Below are 18,589 nucleotides of genomic sequence, written 5' to 3' on the forward strand. Positions count from 1 at the left end.
CCTGACCATAAGACACACCTAGTTTTTAGAGGAGGAAAAGAAAAAAATAATATTCTGAATCAAATGTTGTTGAAGAGGCTTTGCGCGGCTATCCCTGAAGCCAGAACAGCAAGAGGGATTGCTGCGCAACAATCCCTCTTGCAGTTCTGGCTTCAGCGAAAGCAACAGAAAGCCTCTTCAGTGCAGTGGGAGGAACGCTCCCGCTGCGCTGAAGAGGCTTCGCGCAGCATTCACTCCATAAGACGCACACACATCTCCCCTTACTTTTTAGGAGGGGAAAAGTGCGTCTTATAGAGCGAAAAATACGGTAAATAAACCAGGCCATATCAAAACCAGGCCATCCGATGGGCGGAAGAGCGGCTTAAATCCTGTGTTGGCTGCTCGCCTCTTTCCCTTGCAGGAAACAGGGGTGTGTGGCCAAAGCAGCAGGATTTAATGCCCCCAATCCTCAACCAACTAGCGGGCAGTTGATTTAGATTTCAGGGCAGTCTAGTGTAAATACGACGCTTAACATGGCTGGAAATATCTTGGAGCATGTAATGGGTTTGACATTAAATCATTCCCCCTTCTCTTATTTTTTGTCTCTTCTAGCCCCCGCTGGTCCAAGCAATTTTCAATGGTGATCCTGATGAGATACGTATGTTGATCTACAAAACAGAAGATGTCAATGCTCTGGTAAGTGACTGTGTCTAATCCCCCCACCAAAAAAACCTCGTCTTACGAGATTTGACCAGCAGAAATGCTGATTCATATTTTGTTTTGAGGTGCAGAGGAACTTTGTCCTTCCTCTACCCAAAGTCTAGAGGCCTATTCTCAAGATTTGGGCCGCGTCCCCAATAAAGTACACTTGGGATCACGTTTATACCTTAATAGCTAATGGGACCAACAGTCAAGCAGGTGGTTTCTGCACGTGCTGCAGAGAGAAGTGAGGGGCAGATGAGGCTCGTCAATCTGAGAAGGTAGCTTATCTAGGAGAAGGAAAACTCTGATCCTCATCCTCTTCTGCCTTGTGGGACATCTTTAGGAGAAGAAAAGGCTAAAGAGTAAATTCTACACAAATTCGGAGTGGAGTCCCTAAGATGTTTGGATGACATCTTGTATGCCTCCTTTAGCCAAGCTGCTGTTAAGCGTATTGCTGTGCTTTCCTTTGGACCGCACCAGCAAGGCCGAGCGGGGTGGGGTGGGGGTCTTGTTGTCTGGGCAGGCCAGGACCTCCATACACACTGCCCGGGCTTGCACACTTTGAAAAGTCACTTCGGTGCTGGCAGTGCAACAGTTTGACTTCACCCCCAAAGGCAGACTCCATTGTCTCTTGAGACAGACAGATGCCAAAGACAAGCTGTGGCAATTCTTCCTTCCCTGCTTTTTTTTAAGTGGAGAGATTTATGTAGGAGTGGCTTGCCTAAGGAATAATCCCAAGTGGTATGAAATTCTCCTACTGGTGTTGGCCAGAGAGAGAGACTTAGTTGTTGTACTTAACCAGCAGCTGAAAAATGCAATTGTCTAATTATTATTTTTTAAGTCATGATTTTCAAATTCCAAGTCTAGCAACAGCCCTGTTAGAAAGTGTGAGTGGAAGATGAGATGATCATTTTCGTCCATTTTCATGTGTCTGGCTCTGACTGTCACCTGTGATCTGTTTTTACTGGTTTTCTGCTTTCCTCTCTGTGAGGAATTTTCTGCACAAAGCAGGGTTGGGGAGCTTTTCTCCTGGATCAGACAGGTGAGTGGGACGATCCAGTTGTTTAAATTCCACGGTGAGGTTCCCAAGTTCCTGGCAGCCAGGCCACCACAGAATAAAACTTTGTCATTTCAAGCCATGTGAGAAAAGGCTGCTGTTCCTTTAACTGATGAAGAACTGTTGTACGGTTTAAAACTACAATATAATTGTGGTGTGTCGTTTTGGTTCTTTAGAGTGGCCATTGTCATGTTTGCTGCTTAATGTGCATGACTGCCTTGGGGAAATTGGAACATAATTCTTTGTTATTCTCCCTAATCTGCTTGCATGGGTTAAAAATATTACCGTATGTGGACATAAAACAGACTTCTCCTTCGGCGACATACTTGTTGGGGTTTGGAAAACCACTTGTTTCGTTCATACAGTTAAGACGGCGATTGCTCCATTTTTCTTACTGAGTAGAAATGAGATGCTGGTTTTTCGTTTATGTCATTGCTGATTTCTTATCTGTCCACTCGTCGTTGTAAACACACTGTTCCTGCATGTGGCTTCACTGGCCCACTGCCCACAGCTACAAGGAAGTTTTGAATTCCTGTTATCGAGTTTTGTAGAGCATTATTGTCTTGTGCCCAACCTAAATATTGTGGATAGTTCAGGGAGCCAGCTAAATAGACTCCCTGACTTTGTGAAGACTGCCAGCTAGCCTAATTAAACCACATCTCGTCCTATATCTTAAAGAACCAATGCTTCATGGCTACATTAACCTTCTTTATCAGTATCACAGACCCAATTTTCTGATCTGTTGTTTTCCCAGTCTGACATAGACTGCATGTGCACCATAGCTTTAAAACAAATTATTTCCCTCAAAGAATTCTGGCGCTTTAGTCTCCCCCTCACAGAGTTACAATTCTCACCAGCCCTTTATATCAAACTACAGTGCCCTGAATTTTTTGTGGGGAGAAATGTGCTTTAAAGGTGCAGAGTGTATGCAAGTTCAAAAAAACATTTTGTGTTTTTGAGAGAACACATTAGGTATTTTGTGTGCATGTAGTGGCTGCTCATTCAGTTTCTTGGATGTGTCAAACTGGCAGTGTCGCTCTTTGGCATGCAGAACAATGTATGAAAGGTGGTGAGTTTGAGCCATTTTGATGGAAGCCAACCACTAAAACGCAATTCATGTGCTGGAGCATTCTTGTGATTAGTTCCCAACTCGTCATCACAAAATTATTTTTGTTGTTGGCTGTGCCCTGAAAATTGCCACCTCAATATAGTTTTGTGGATTGTGCCAGCTTTAGGTTTATTTTCCCCAGCCATGACTGGAAAAATGAAAATAATGAAGTAGCCATTTAGCTAGTAACCTTAGAGTTTCTCGTTCTACAGCTAATTTTAAAAACGACATCGAGAAATCTCCATTTTGGAAATTCTCTTGGTTTGTTGACACCTTGCTTGAAACAATGGCAGGACTGATCGTCTTTGCACATATTACTGTTCTAATTAAACAATTAGACAGTTAGGCGCAGGGCTAATCAAAGACTTGCCTACCTTTCAGAAGAAGAAAGTGTACAAATGCTGTTTTTCATGAACTGCTTTTCACTACTGTTTATTGTCAGCAAGAAAAATAGTCATTGTGATGCATCAGTCTTGAGACAGAACAATGAAAAAGTTCAGCGAGGCCAAGAGATAAATTAATCCTGCCTCTTCCTTCAACAACTATATATTTAGCCTTGTTTAATGGTATCTATTGTCCTGGACAGGCCTTTTTTGTTCGTTTTTTAAAGGACTGTATACTTGAAACATGGCTCTACTTACACTAACAACATGTGCAGTCCTTCCTTCTGTTGTTTTAGACCTTTTTGTATGTGTGTGGGGGGGTCATTTATCTGGTGGAATCACCTTCTTATGCTGGAAGGAAAATGTTTGCACTATTTTGGAGATTGTGAGGTATTCTAGAGAAGGGGGAAAGCAGCTTCCCAGCTGCCAGACTTAACTTCTTTGGGTTCTGGTGGCTACTGAATGCCTGAAGTTTTGCAACCCTCAGAGTAAACGTGCATGCACAGAACTGAGTTTATGAAACAAACCATTGACTGCTTGGCCATGGACTAGATTGGACTTTGGGCTGATCTAGCAGGATCTTACTTGTTGGTTGTCCTTTATAATTTTTGCACGAAATTAATAGCGAGAGCAAGACAGTGTGGCAGACCTAGACATCAATATCTCCTGCTGCTTGTTGTAGCCACCAACTGCTTTCAGGAGAGCCTTTCTCCTTGCACGGCAGGGTTGGCATCAGGTGTGGGTATTGTTGGGCGCCAGCTAAAGCCCACACCTCAGCAGGGGACCCACTGCCAACCCTTCGGGGCCCCTGGCTCTGTCGTTCCTTCTCCATACTGTTGCTGCCTGCACACCTGTCTCCTCCAAGTGAGTTCACAGTAGAAGGAACAAGAAGGAGCAGCAACTTCCACTCATTTTGCCCTCTCCCGAAGCTCCCAAACAGACAACAGCAAGGAGGAGCTGGGCTCACTTAGGGAGGTATCTGTTTGAGGACATCTTGCCCATCTTGCCTCCCCAAACCCTGGAGCTAATACCATTGTCACAAAGGCACCATGCTGTAGAACCTTGCCTACATCAACAGCAACAAAGGTTTATCCAGAAATCATGTCTACTTGCGCACTGCTTCATAAGCGGTTATTTCTCTTCTGCTTGCTGCCTTTCCCTTCATAATTACCATTCTGCTACCATAATTATCATTATGTCTAGGTGGAATACGGGTGGAGAGTGAGATGCAGATAATTGCAGAAACCTTTTGGCAAACGCTTGAAATTTTGTGCTCTAGCTAATGCTGATCATTGCTACTTAAAAAACGAGACCCGGTGTGGATGAATGCTAGGAGTTTCATGGATATGGAAGCGAAGTCTCCTTTACTCATAGGGAAATACAGTATTCATGATAAATTTAAATATCACTGCTGTATATCCCACACATCTTACTCTCGTTTCCTTCAATGTAGATCCCGCTTTCATAAGTGGTCAGAAGGGAACCAATCTGGTGTGACTAATCAAAAGTTGGTCAGGGGGCAACCTGAATTACAAAATGTAAAAAGCCTATAAAAAAATGCCCCCCCCCATTGGATCTCTGACTTCTACAGTTTTAAGTCATAAAGTGAAAAGGCTGTATTGTGAGCAAAATATTGCTAACAAATCTGTTCTCCCATCTGCAAAAGTGCAAGAGGCCCAAAAAGAGCAGGTCTGGATTTGATATCAGCCAAAGTTAATGTGAAAGGAAAATGAGGTAAAAAAAATATATAAACAAATGCATTATATTAGGAAAATTGCATTGCAAACACTTGTGTATTAAGCAAAATTGCATACAAAAATGTGTATGGTATGAGAAATGAATTTCCATGAGGCCTTAGAAAAAATGGCAACTGGTGTGGAAACGTGCATAAGGTTGGAAAATGAGAAACTGAAACCCCAATTGACAAATTTGCCCATCTTTACAAAAGACCCAATGCTGTCCCAAGAATGCTGCCATATTCACACTGCATGGAGGATCGAAGGAGTTCAGAAGTGGCATGATAGAAATCTCTGTTTTGTGTGCCTAACATAAAGACCCCTACCCCCTCAAGTCCCAGAGCCAACTCTGTAGGCGGCAGCAATTGCCCCATCTTCACACTTGGGGCGCCCTGACCGGAAGCAGTAGAGGGTGAAGCAAAACAAAGTTTGATGACTGTCTGCTGGCAATCCCTTTACAGTGGTGCCTCGCAAGACGAAAAGAATCTGTTCTGTGATTCTCTTCGTCTAGCAGTTTTTTTCGTCTTGCGAAGCAAGCCCATTGAAGGATTAGCGCTATTAGCCCTATTAGCAGCTTTTAGAGGCTTTTAGCGGCTCATCTGCTGATCAGATCAGCAGATAAGCGGCTTAGCGCTATTAGTGCTATTAGCAGCTTTTAGCGGCTTATCTGCTGACCGGATCAGCTGATAAGCGGCTTAGCGCTATTAGCAGCTTTTAGCGGTTTATCTGCTGACCGGATCAGCTGATAAGCGGCTTAGCGCTATTAGCGCTATTAGCAGTTTTAGCGGCTTATCTGCTGATCGGATCAGCTGATAAGCGGCTTAGCGCTATTAGCGGCTTTTAGCTGCTTTTAGCGGCTTATCTGCTGATCGGATCAGCTGATAAGCGGCTTAGCGGCTTAGAAAAGGGGGGGGAGGCGAAAAAAAGCAGGAACTCGCAAGACATTGTCGTCTTGCGAAGCAAGCCCATAGGAGATTCGTTTTGCGAAGCACCTCCAAAACGGAAAACTCTTTCGACTTCCGGGTTAGCGCCATCGCCGAATGGCGGACTCCCTCCGAGCTCCGGAGGGAGTCGGCTCGGCAGGGGTTGGGTCCTACCGCGCCGGCGACGCGGGGACCCTCAAAAACCACGGGAACGGATCCCGTGGACATGGTGACTCGGCTGGCACCGCTATCGCCCTCCCGGCTTGTGAAGGAGCCTTTTTAAAGGCTACGGATCGGGCGCCGGGGAGTGGCGTGGTGCTTTGAGTCCTCCGCTTCCCCTGCCGGGCGCAGCCGCATGCCATCCGGCGGAGAGCGCTGGCTTCTTCCAAAGAAAATTCGGACAATTAACAACAACCCGTGAGTAATTGGGTAACCGGGCATAAAAGGAGGAAAAAAGAAATTTTTTTCCGGATTTGGCACGAGCGGGAGGGGATCCAAAAAGGAAGTCAGTCCCCTCCCTGATTGTAAACATGCTAAAACAAGGACTGAGAAACCAAGATCGATTCAGAAGTTTATTGACGACAAAAATTATTAACTCCACGATGTGAACTATAAGAACTGTGCTGGAGGAGAAGAGTCGAGGGTGAGAGGAAAAAGACAACCCCCCCCCCGGGAACCGGGGCGATTCGGAGAGCCTGGCGAAGAGAGATGGAGAATTTGACAGCTGCCAAAGGAGCTATCAAAGCTGGAAAATATAAAGAGGACTTTGCTACAAGTTTTTCTTTGCTGGTTAATTTTGCTACAATTTGACATAAATATGGATATAAACTGTCGGGGAAAAAGAAACAACAAATTGACTTTTGGATTAGAGGATACAAAGTTATTGCAATCCCCCTAGAGGGGTTTCGGGACATTACAAGTGTCGTATGTGGAAAACTACTCTGGGATGTGCATAGGTCTTATCTCTTGGGAAAGCTGCAGAACTGAAATATTATTTTGTCTACAGAGGTGACCATAATACAATAGAATCTTCTATTGAAGCAAGAAAGGAACTGGACGTAAGTCTTTGTCCCTGAATAACAAACCTCTGTAGAGTCACTAAGTTTTGAAACAAGAATGTTTTGACAGCTGAACAAGACAGAAACCGGAGAAAACAAGAAGCAAAAGAGTAAATGACTAAATACGACACGGAAAGAACAACGGGAGGAGCAACAAAAGATTAAGGAAAATTAAAGGCCTCTATTAGACTGGATTTATGAAGTTAAATATTATTAAAACAACCAAATCTGAAGAAACCGGCAAGATGGACTGAGAAAATTTGGCTGTGGACTTAAGATCTCCAGGCCGACAACATACAGACAAATGGACATGGGGAATCAAAACCGGGGAAGGGAGGGGGAACCTTAGAATCCAAAGGCTTTGTAACCAATTTTTTGAACTTTTCTATATATTCTATCTTATATTCTTTATAACTTTGATCTTATATGTTTTCGTTTTTTTCTTTTTTAGAAAGGGGGAACTCGTGGAAGGAATGAGAGCTGATCTTGGGGGAAAATTTTGTTTTATTATAAGACGAGGAGTGATGTTAAGATTGTGTAAATTTAAATTGGTTTATGAGTAAAATATATTAGGCTTAAATTTGGGGATGAGAACTTGTGGAACCAACTTAGGGAAAGGGGAATACAGTCGGGACGGGAAGGAGGAAGTCCCAGAAAGAAGGTTATGAAAAGAAGGGTCTAAGCTAGTCTCTCTTTTTCTTTCTTTTCTTTATCTTTTTTATCTTTTCTATTCTGTTATTATTGGAAACTTTAATAAATATGATTATAAAAAAAAAATAAAAAAAACAAAACGGAAAACTCTTTCGTCTAGCGAGTTTTCCGTCTTGCGAGGCATTCGTCTTGCGGGGCACCACTGTATCTTGAACTGCATTGAGGGAGCTTCCCAGGAGTGGCCTTGACTGTCTCCCTCAGTGGCTGCAGCCCACACACCTACAACGGCAGCCTGTAGGCCTTTGGTTAGTAATTCTGTCTCTTTTGCTTTTTAGGACACCGAGAAGAGGACCCCTCTTCACGTTGCTGCTTTCCTGGGGGATGCAGAGATAATTGAGCTTCTAATCTTGTCAGGTACGTAGTTCCTGTGTCACCATTAGGAAAGTGAAATGGCTATGGGTGCATGTAGATGTCGGCTGCATATCACAAACGGGTCATTCAGATCTGAGTTTTCTGTGTGCATGTTCGGCACTTTGTCCCATCAGCTGTGATAGTCCCATAAGTCATAATATTCATTGCCCATCTCCTGGTCACTGTCCACACAAGTAGGTGGAGTTTGATATTCAGACTGAGGTTCTTTTGTTCCCCTCAGTCATTTCTTGGCGAGAGACAAAGGCCGGAGGGCCCAGCAGGCTGGGAAATTATCCCTACTCTGGGCGTGTGAGGCCAAGCACCACCATTGGCCAGTTGGTCCTGCGCCCTGGGGAACACCTTTTAATTCCTGCTGCCATTGGCCAATTTGGCGGCAGGAGGACGATCCGGCCTGCAATCGGCCAGTTCACAGAGGAGGCCTGGGGGCCTGCCCGCAAAGTCACCCACCCAAGAAGGGGCAAACAGACTTCTCCCCTTCTCCCCTTCTCTTCACTAGCCTTTCCCGATTTTGGTGTTCCTCTACCTGTGTACATGCATCTTTTTTAAAAGAGAAAATTTGTTTTTAAAATAATTTTAAAAAAGAACATTCTCTGGGAAGTACACAAGACCTGAAGAGCAAATGTTACCAGCCTTAAGTAACCTGCTCCCCCAATGGACAAAACTGAGGTTTGTGTTTTTCAGGGGGTGGAATGGAGGCATTCTCCATTCCTATGATTCTGTTTTTTAAAAGGGAGGGAGGCCTATTGGAACTGTGATATTGACCTGACCATGGCTTGCACCAGAGGTAAGAGCACCATATTTAGAAAATAAATAAATCTCGATGTATGCACCATGATGACAGTCTTCATGATCACGTGTTGAGATCTTGCTCCTTCAAACTGGGTTGTTGAGCTTTGGATGTGCCTTCAGTATGCAGCAGTCGGTAGAAATATGCATGCTTGTATTGTTTGGGATTTGTTACCTTGCTCAAGGTGATTTTCTGAATGATGTGGATACATTTTGGATAGCGATGGGGTGATAGTTGGCCGCCATACCCTCCCAACATTCCTCAGATGAAAATGACCCTACTTCACTTGAGGAGCGTTGCAGGGTATGGATCACACATCTCAAAAAGGAAAGTGAACTGCTGTACAGTTCTACCTGTGCCACCAATATTCCCCTTCATCTGTGACCCAGAGTGCAGACTGCATACAGTACAGCTTTGATGGACCTGGTGGAAACATTGTTTGTATCTAATGGCTAGAATAGGTTGTTGGAAAACCCAGAGTTGGTGCAAAGTCTTTGTTCTGAGCAGTGGTACAAGTAATGTTGGACTCTGAAGTTACTGTTCTTATGTACCACCTCTTTAGTTGGTAACAGTGGCGTAGCGTGGGGGGTGCCAGGGGTGCCGGCCGCACCGGGCGCAACATTTGGGGGGGGGCGCGTTTGGCTGGCCCTCCTCGAGGAAGCAGGAACCCCACTGTCCTCGGACCTCCTCCGAAGGCTGGCGGTGGGGCGGAGAGACCTCCTCCCGCCGCCAGCCTTCGCAAGGCTGCTCCGAAGCCTGGCGGTGGGGCGGAGAGACCTTCTCCCCGCACCAGCCTTCGGAAGGCTGCTCCGAAGCCTGGCGGTGGGGCGGAGAGACCTTCTCCCCGCGCCAGCCTTCGGATGGCCGCTCCGAAGCCTGGCGGTGGGGCGGAGAGACCTTCTCCCTGCGCCAGCCTTCGGATGGCCGCTCCGAAGCCTGGCAGTGGGGCGGAGAGACCTTCTCCCCGCGCCAGCCTTCGGATGGCTGCTCCGAAGCCTGGCGGTGGGGTGGAGAGACCTCCTCCTGCCGCCAGGCTTCGGATGGCTTTCCTGAAGACTTGTGGTGGGAGCAGTGGTGTAGCATGAGGGGCCTGCCGCACCTGGCGCAACATCTGGGGGGGGGGCGCGGAAGAGACTCGAGTGCTAAAATCCACGGGTTAGGGGGCGCAAATTACTTGCCTTGCCCCGGGTGCTGAGAACCCACGCTACGCCACTGGGTGGTAATGTGTATTATCTTGGCTATTGCAAAATGTGGTAAGTCTGGAGGCCCTCCTCCTCATTTTGCTGAGTCAGCCCTTTCCTCCTCCTCTCTTTGCTTGTTACCTACGAAGGTCTTGTCCTGCCTGGGCTACACAATCTTTATTTGAGATCAGGGGTCTGCAACCCGCGGCTCCGGAGCCGCATGTGGCTCTTTTACACCTTTGCCGTGGCTCAGGGGCGGATACTAGCGAGGGGAGGAGGCGCATTGTGCGCCCCGACACTCCCCACTGTGGCGGGCGCTGTACTGGCTGTGACGTCGCATGGGGGCAGTGCGTGCGTTAGTCACGCACCGTCCCGACGTCACCTTCCCGCCCGCCCGCCCGCTACATTGTAAGGGGCATGTACGCTGGTCACTGCATTGAAAGGGGGCATGTACGCTGGCCACTGTTTTGAAGGGGAGTGAAGAACACACGCACACAAAAAGGTAACTTGTTAATTTAACGTTAATTTCTATGAAGAGGAGTAATTCTGAGGGGTCAAACAAAGAAATAATAAAAAAGTGACAAAAAAGTTATTTTTATAATGACGAGTTTTCCGGCTCCCAGTTTTTTTCCCCCCTTCGGAAACGGGTCCAAGTGGCTCTTTTTGTCTTAAAGGTTGCAGACCCCTGTTTGAGATCCTTTAGTTCGGTGTGAGAATCCTGCAGCCCTCAGGCCTAATGAGGCCTGCCAAGCCTTCTGAATTGGCTTGCAATAGTGTTTTGGCCAAGCCACACCAACTTGTACTGCTCCTAATGCCACCAGGCATCCCTGGACACAGGGCGTAGAGTGCAGTTCAGCAAGGCAACTTTTAACTTCAGACCCTTTGAAGCCTTGGTGGTAATTTGAAACACTGGTGGCAATGCTACATCTGACATGGGGTCTTCTTTCATATGGACATGATGCATGTATTAGCATGGACTTGTTTGTCTCACACTGTCTGTACCACCATGGCTTGGATTTGAAGATGTGGATGACCACATCTAAGCGTTGGAGACAGTGAAGCCGGCAGCTATTGTACCAGTACAAACTGTGTGGATCAGATGTGCAATGCAGAAATACAACACAAGGGCCATGTTTTCTTTACTGAAGGTGTTAGAAACAATTATTTCCCCTCCCTGTCAAATCCTTTGTACAGAAATCAAGGACATGTGAGAAAGCCCTTTGACAATTAGTGATGGTCTTAAACATATGCTGTTAGACTTCATAAAACATGTTTAAATGTGTAGTGTCTTTGGCAATGTACAACATTTCCTGTTTCTTGAAAGCTTTAATTTTTAAACAGTATTTTTCATGATACAATTACAGTGGGATTATCTGCAAAGCTTAAAGACAATCTCTATCTGCTTTATAAAAAAAATATATTCCAGCTGTTGCTACTTCATCAATGAGCCTAGCTGCAAAAATGGACTGGAAGGGCATGAAGTGACAGAAACATAAATTTTGAGAAACGTTAGAATAGAATACAGCAACTATGAAATTGGTGGAGCACCCAGGATGTGTTGTGTTCTTTAAAGGATTTCGACACACACATAGGCAAATGTATGTGTTGTCGTCCGTTATTCCTAGTAACATAAGATCAAATGCTCAAAATTATAAGCAGAAGACTGATCTTGAATGTCAGAGAGTCACACACCTACGTTATAGTTATTGTTTAAATTACGGCAATATTCGAAAACAGAAACATCTCATAAGACACATGTCAGATCCTACCAACACAAACACCCGCAAAAGTCTGGAAGCAAATAAATTACAGCTGTTAAATAATAACCAAATATAATAATTTACTGAAACTTTTAAAATATGCAGGCAAATCAGAGTAGACTTCTGAAAAACTATTATTAGTTGTAACTTTTATTTGCTTGCCTCTTGCAATATATCCCCCCCCCAGCCTGCTTTCTTTACTGTCAGAAATGCAATGGGAATATTAAAGAACATGACTAGCTCATATTGTCTGGTTCTCCCAATGGCTGGCCCGAAGTATACAGCAGGATACTTATTCTTGGCTTGATTTGTCGTTTCCTTTGGCGGGAGGGGGGTGGATCAAGTGAGGGCCGCACCATGCCCTTACAAAGGGTAGCCAACTCAACTGTGAGCCTGCTGGGGAAGGTTCTCATTTGACCCTTTAAGTACAGTGGTGCCTCGCAAGACGAAATCAATTCGTTCCGCGAGTTTTTTCGTCTAGCGAATTTTTCGTCTTGCGAAGCACGGTGTCGGAAAAGTTTTGGAAAAGCTTCAAAAATCACCAAAAACCTCAGAAAAGGCTACCACACCACGTTCTATGAGTTGCTCCTCGAAGTCAAGTTGCAACTGTATTAACGGTGTTAAGAAAAAGGAAACAAACTTGCAAGACGTTTTCGTCTTGCGAAGCAAGCCCATAGGGAAATTCGTCTTGCGAAGCAGCTCAAAAACCGCAAAACCCTTTCGTCTAGCGAGTTTTTCGTCTTGCGAGGCATTCGTCTTGCGGGGCACCACTGTAGAAGCAAACAGAAATCCAGGACAGACAGAAAAAGGGGGCAGTTAGTCGCATCTTCATGTGGTTTGTGAACTGGCACTTACAACACTGGATCCCTGCCACACTGTGACCATTCCCCCATCCCCCCCCCCGAAGGATTCAGAATGTTGGGGGTGAGATTTCTCTGGGTCGAGGCAATCTCTGGAGCATCCTGCATCCTGTTACACGAGGCTAGAATCTGAACCTTTAAGCTTAGATCTGTGCCGTCACGTGATTCTAACACCACACAAGTTCATATAACATAAGAAGGGCATGCTGGATCAGACCAATGGCACAAGTAGTCCTGCGTCCTATTTTCACAGTGGCCAGTCAGATGCCTGCGGGAAACCTGCAAGCAGGACTCGAGCATCATCATCATTATCTATCTACATACATCCTTTTTATGTCCATTAATTTAAGTGAGTCTGCTTTGAGTAAGGATAATGTTGGCTCAAGTGATTGGTGAGGCTGCAGATCTTAAGATGAGGGTCAAGGGACCTCTTTGGCTTTTAAAAAAGGTGGCAATGAACTGCAATGCTTCTTTTGTGCTTGACTGAATTTTTCATAGGCTATAATAATTGCTTTACAAATACATGTCGATTGAACGTGCAGATCATTTCTCTCGGTTAGGTAAACGGCACCTTGCAAAATGTGAAGGAAGAGGATGTGGAAGCCAGAATGCGATGAAACTGATAGTGTAGTAGCTTATTTCAGGACTGTGGTCGTTTGACTGTCATAGTTTACCGTATTTTTTGCTCTATAAGACTCACTTTTTCCCTCCTAAAAAGCAAGGGGAAATGTGTGTGCGTCTTATGGAGCGAATGCAGGCTGCGCAGCTATCCCAGAAACCAGAACAGCAAGAAGGATTGCTGCTTTCACTACGCAGCGATCCCTCTTGCTGTTCTGGCTTCTGAGATTCAGAATATTTTTTTTCTTGTTTTCCAAAAACTAGGTGCGTCTTGTGGTCTGGTGCGTGTTATAGAGCGAAAAATACGGTATCTATCGATCTATCAATCTATCTATTGAATTTATATGCCACCCTATACCTGGGGGTCTCAGGGCAGTTCACAGAATAAAATCAAGATATAAACTACAAAATACATAATAAAAATAAAAATGACAACTCAAGAACTCCCTCCCCCATCCCCACATTCTAAAAGGGCATAGGGTATAAATCAAATCATCCAGGGGCCTGGTTAAAAAGGAACGTTTTTGTCTGGCTCCTAACAGTGTATAAGGAAGGCGCCAGGTGAGCTTCCCTGGGGAGAGCATTCCACAGACGGGGAGCCACTGCAGAGAAGGCCCCGTTCTCGTGTTGCCACCCTCCGATCCTCTTGAGGAGGAGGCACACGAAGGAGGGCCTAAGAAGATGATCTCAGGATCCAGGGAGGTTCATATGGAAAGAGGTGGTCCTTGAGGTATTGTGGTCCTGAGCCGCTTAAGGCTTCATAGGTCAAAACCAGCACTTTGAATCGGGCCCAGAAACTAATTGGTAGCCAGTGCGGCTGGACCAGGATCGGTGTAATATGCTCAGATTGTTTTCCTCCGGTGAGCAACCTGGCTGCTGAATTCTCATCCTGTGGTTTCCAGGAACTGGTATTCAGGAACTGGAAACTGTCAAGCATTGAACCTGGGATCTCTTGCGTGAAACACACGTCTTCTGCCACTTAGCCGTACATATAGACAGGACTTAAAACAACAACCCACAAACCCCTCTCTTCCTGCCCTACTTCATCATTTCACTCCAACTAAGCCATAGAAGACCCTCAGACAGCATGAACTCACATAGCCATAGTGATTTCATTTTCACAGTGCCATTTCCACACAACTGGCCGCACGTCTTCTACTTTACCCCTGACTAATTTCTCTTTTAATGGTAACCTAGAGGCCCATTCCTGACATGTTTCAGTGCACAGGACATATGCTTTATTCATTAGATGCTATGTTTATTTGTACTGCCACCAGTTCATGTGCCACAAGTCTAACTATGAGCATATTTCACAGAATGTCTCTCCTGAGCCTTGTATGAAATTCAATGGGCTGATTCTTTTTGCAGCGTCTAGCCCCGCCGACAATATCGCTGCGGGTTGTAAATCTTTCTTGTGCTCCCTCTAAATTAAAAAAACAAAAGATGCAGAGAGTTATGCCGCCTGCTGTTCATACTTGCCACATTCATCCGTTTCCAACCTTTCTGAAGCATCGTCGAAAACCTAAGCCTAAAAAGAAAGAAAGAAATTTGACTGCAGGTTTGATAGAGAGGGCTTTGCTTCTCATCTAACAGGTTGCTGCAGCAAATAAATTTAGAAGTCATATAACCTTGGTGGTATTCCAGAGGGGCATGAGCAGCAATGTGCTGTGTGAGAAATAATACTTCAGAGGTTTTTTTTAAAAAAAGCAGCAGCCAGGAAACACACAGAGAATATATAGCATCAGTCCCAGCCGCTATTTTGCACAAGGCCTCATAAAACATGATTGTGTCATATTTCTTGCTCACAAAGGAGCTGAATCATTCAGGCCCGAATTCCACACAGTGCTCTGCACACTAATAATAATAATAATAATAATAATAATAATAATAATAATAATAATAATTTATTATTTATACCCCGCCCATCTGGCTGGGTTTCCCCAGCCACTCTTGTCAAAGTCGCTGGTAAAAAAATGTGAATTATTTTTTTCAGAATTATGTTTGAAATAATCTTCATTACGTTTCTAATCCTTATGCTTTCAAAAACATGCCTAAATAAAGAAATGAAGGCATCTTACTTAATTATCTAAGATGCTGGGCAAATATAATCCCCACATATTAAAAGTACATGTTATCTATTTTTTGAAATCCACTGCACAACACCCACCACCAACTAGAGGGCGCTAGAGAGTTTTAAGAAGGCTAATAACTTGTGTAGAGGCTGGCATTGCGGAATGGGCTCCGCCCTCCATAGGATGCATGCGGAGTAGAGGGCATGTATGTAGAGAAAACTCTATTCACATATCTGGGAAACTCTGCAGAAGTCAGGAGTGGCATGTTAGTCATGTTTAGTGTTTGAAAAGAGCTCCCGTCCTTCTCCAACAGCCTCCTGGCAGTTAACTTGGTGCAGCGGCCAAAGGCCAGTTCATAAGCTGCTTCCTGGTGTCAGTTTCCTCTTACGCAAGCAGTGAGCAACATTACAAATGGACACTCGCAGGTTTGGGCTGCAGCAGCTTCTTTGATCAGTGAGCTTCACGGTGGTGCTGAATGAATGCAGTTGCTGTGCCTGACATCCACACGTTCCCCACTCACTTATTACTCTATCCATGCGTGTAGACTCCTTGTGTGAAAGGAACATTTTTAAAAAAGCTTAAGGCAGGACAGCAGAACCTGTGTGACCTTCCAGATGTGGTTAGAGTCCTGTTCTCATCAGCCCTAGCCAGCCTGACCAGTAGTCAAGGACGATAGGGAGTCGTAGTTCAGCAATTTCTGGACGGCATCGTATTGGATGCCCTGAATTAGAGTGTAGGATTGTGGAAACCCAAGTTCAGATTCTTACTCAGCCATGGAGATCTGCAGATAACCTTGGACCCGTCAACTACCACCAGCCCCTGCCATCATGGCCAATGGTCAGGGATGTTGGAAGTTGTAGTCCAGCTGGCGCAGTGGGTTAAACCACAGAGCCCAGGGCTTGCCGATCACAAGGTCGGTGGTTCGAATCTCTGTGACAGGGTGAGCTCCCGTTGCTCGGTCCCTGCTCCTGCCAACCTAGCATTTCGAAAGCACATCAAAGTGCAAGTAGATAAATAGGTACCGCTCCAGTGGGAAGGTAAACGCCGTTTCCATGCGCTGCTCTGGTTCTTCAGAAGCGACTTAGTCATGCTGGCCACATGACCCGGAAGCTGTATGCCGGCTTCTTCGGCCAATAAAGCGAGATGAGCGCTGCAACCCCAGAGTCGGCCACAACTGGACCTAATGGTCAGGGGTCCCTTTACTTTACATTTGAAGTGCCACAGGATTGCTATCCATCCTGTAGTCCAATATTGACTTCTCCTGTGGGCGGTATCAGCAGTTCTCCTCCGGCAAAAGTCTAGACACAATCTGCTACCTGTTCTTTTTTATAAAAAAAAACCATCAACGCCTAGAGATTCAAACCATTTAACATGGGACTAGTGATCTACAGCTCTGCTCCAAAGTAATCAAAATTACTTTGCAGAAATCCAGAGGGTGGACAACAGATGCTTGCTGCTACTCTACTTGAGTTCAGTCTACCCTGTCCCAAGAGCGACCCACGTCTTGAGTGAGGGACTTAGTAGCTCAAACACTTAACTACCGTATTTTTCGCCCTATAGGATGCACATTTTCCCCTCCAAAAATGAAGGGGAAATGTGTGTGCGTCCTATGGGGCGAATGCAGGCTTTCGCTGAAGCCTGGAGAGCGAGAGGCGTCGGTGTGCCCCTCTCTCTCTCCAGGCTTCAGGAAGCTATCCACAAGCCTTGCGTGCCCGGCGGGAGTTCCTGCGAGCTCGCAAGGCTTGCGGGCAGCAGCCTGCAGCCTGGAGCACGGGACGACTTCCGGAGGGCGCCCCATGCTTCGCGCAGGTGTCCGCAAGCCCTGCACGCCCGGGGTAGTTCCCGCGGGCTCGCAAGGCTTGTGGGCGGCAGCCTGCTGCCCAGATCACGGGACAACTTCCGGAGGACGCCCCGTGCTTTGCGCATGTGTCTGCAAGCCTTGCGTGCCCAGGGGCACTCCCCCCGGGCGCGCAAGGCTTGCGGGCGGCAGCCTGCAGCACAGGGCGCCCTCCGGAGAACGCCCCGTGCTTCACACAGGTGTCTGCAAGCCTTGCCCCTCCCCCCCCTCGGCCTTCCCCCTCCCCAGCCCCGCGGCTGGGGGGGGATACATTTTTTTATTCATCCCCCCCCAATGAGGTGTGTCCTATGGGCCAGTGCGCCCTATAGGGCGAAAAATACGGCACCTTGACTTAATAATAATAATAATAATAATAATAATAATAATAATAATAATAATAATTTTTATTTATACCCCACCCTCCCCAGCCAAGGCCGGGCTCAAGGCGGCTAACAAGCAATAATAAAAACAAATTGAATGAATACAACTTAAAAACAAGATTAAAATACAACATTAAAAACATTGGAACATTAAAATGGGCCACGTTCCTCTGGGCCAATTAAATTTATGAATCTAAGTTTGCCATGTCCATTAACTTCTAAGGAGGCTTGGTAGAAGAAGTGTTGACTACCACTCATAGGATGTGTCCAGTGCTAGCTCTACTCAGAGTAAACCCATGGACAGTAGTGGACATAACAATCTTATACATACATCCTTTTTATGTCCATTAATTTAAGTGAGTCTGCTTTGAGTAAGGATAATGTTGGCTCAAGTGATTGGTGAGGCTGCAGATCTTAAGATGAGGGTCAAGGGACCTCTTTGGCTTTTAAAAAAGGTGGTAATGAACTGCAATGCTTCTTCTGTGCTTGACTGAATTTTTCATAGGCTATAATAATTGCTTTACAAATACATGTCGATTGAACGTGCAGATCATTTCTCTCGGTTAGGTAAACGGCACCTTGCAAAATGTGAAGGAAGAGGATGTGGAAGCCAGAATGCGATGAAACTGATAGTGTAGTAGCTTATTTCAGGACTGTGGTCGTTTGACTGTCATAGTTTACCGTATTTTTTGCTCTATAAGACTCACTTTTTCCCTCCTAAAAAGTAAGGGGAAATGTGTGTGCGTCTTATGGAGAGAATGCAGGCTGCACAGCTATCACAGAAGCCAGAACAGCAAGAGGGATTGCTGCTTTCACTGCCCAGCGATCCCTCTTGCTGTTCTGGCTTCTGAGATTCAGAATATTTTTTTTCTTGTTTTCCTCCTCCGAAAACTAGGTGCGTCTTGTGGTCTGGTGCGTCTTATAGAGCGAAAAATACGGTGATCTGTTTTCTTTTTTGGCAATAGAACTGCAGCAACCAACGTTGAACTTATTATTATTGTTTTTTTCGGAGGGCCTACCAAATGATAAGTAAACGAATGTCACAACCACCTTATAAGGCAGTCT

At 45.6% G+C, this 18,589-nt stretch overlaps 1 protein-coding gene across 8 annotated transcripts in view; it reads left to right on the plus strand.

Moving 5' to 3' along the window:
* The window catches only part of ANKRD44 (ankyrin repeat domain 44), a 218,599-nt gene that overhangs the window by 60,648 nt on the left and 139,362 nt on the right, over positions 1–18,589 (plus strand). For all 8 annotated transcript variants that reach the window (XR_014221467.1, XR_014221468.1, XR_014221469.1 and 5 more), the window contains exons 2-3: positions 592–675; positions 7,933–8,011. Coding sequence is in view for 2 of the 8 variants with exons in the window: in XM_082229572.1 (XP_082085698.1) it covers positions 592–675; positions 7,933–8,011 (163 nt within the window). In the remaining 6 variants the exon portion in view is untranslated. The remainder of the gene's footprint in view (positions 1–591; positions 676–7,932; positions 8,012–18,589) is intronic.

Source organism: Podarcis vaucheri (genome assembly GCF_965113315.1).
Source record: "Podarcis vaucheri genome assembly, chromosome: 1".
Taxonomy (NCBI): Eukaryota; Metazoa; Chordata; class Lepidosauria; order Squamata; family Lacertidae; genus Podarcis; species Podarcis vaucheri.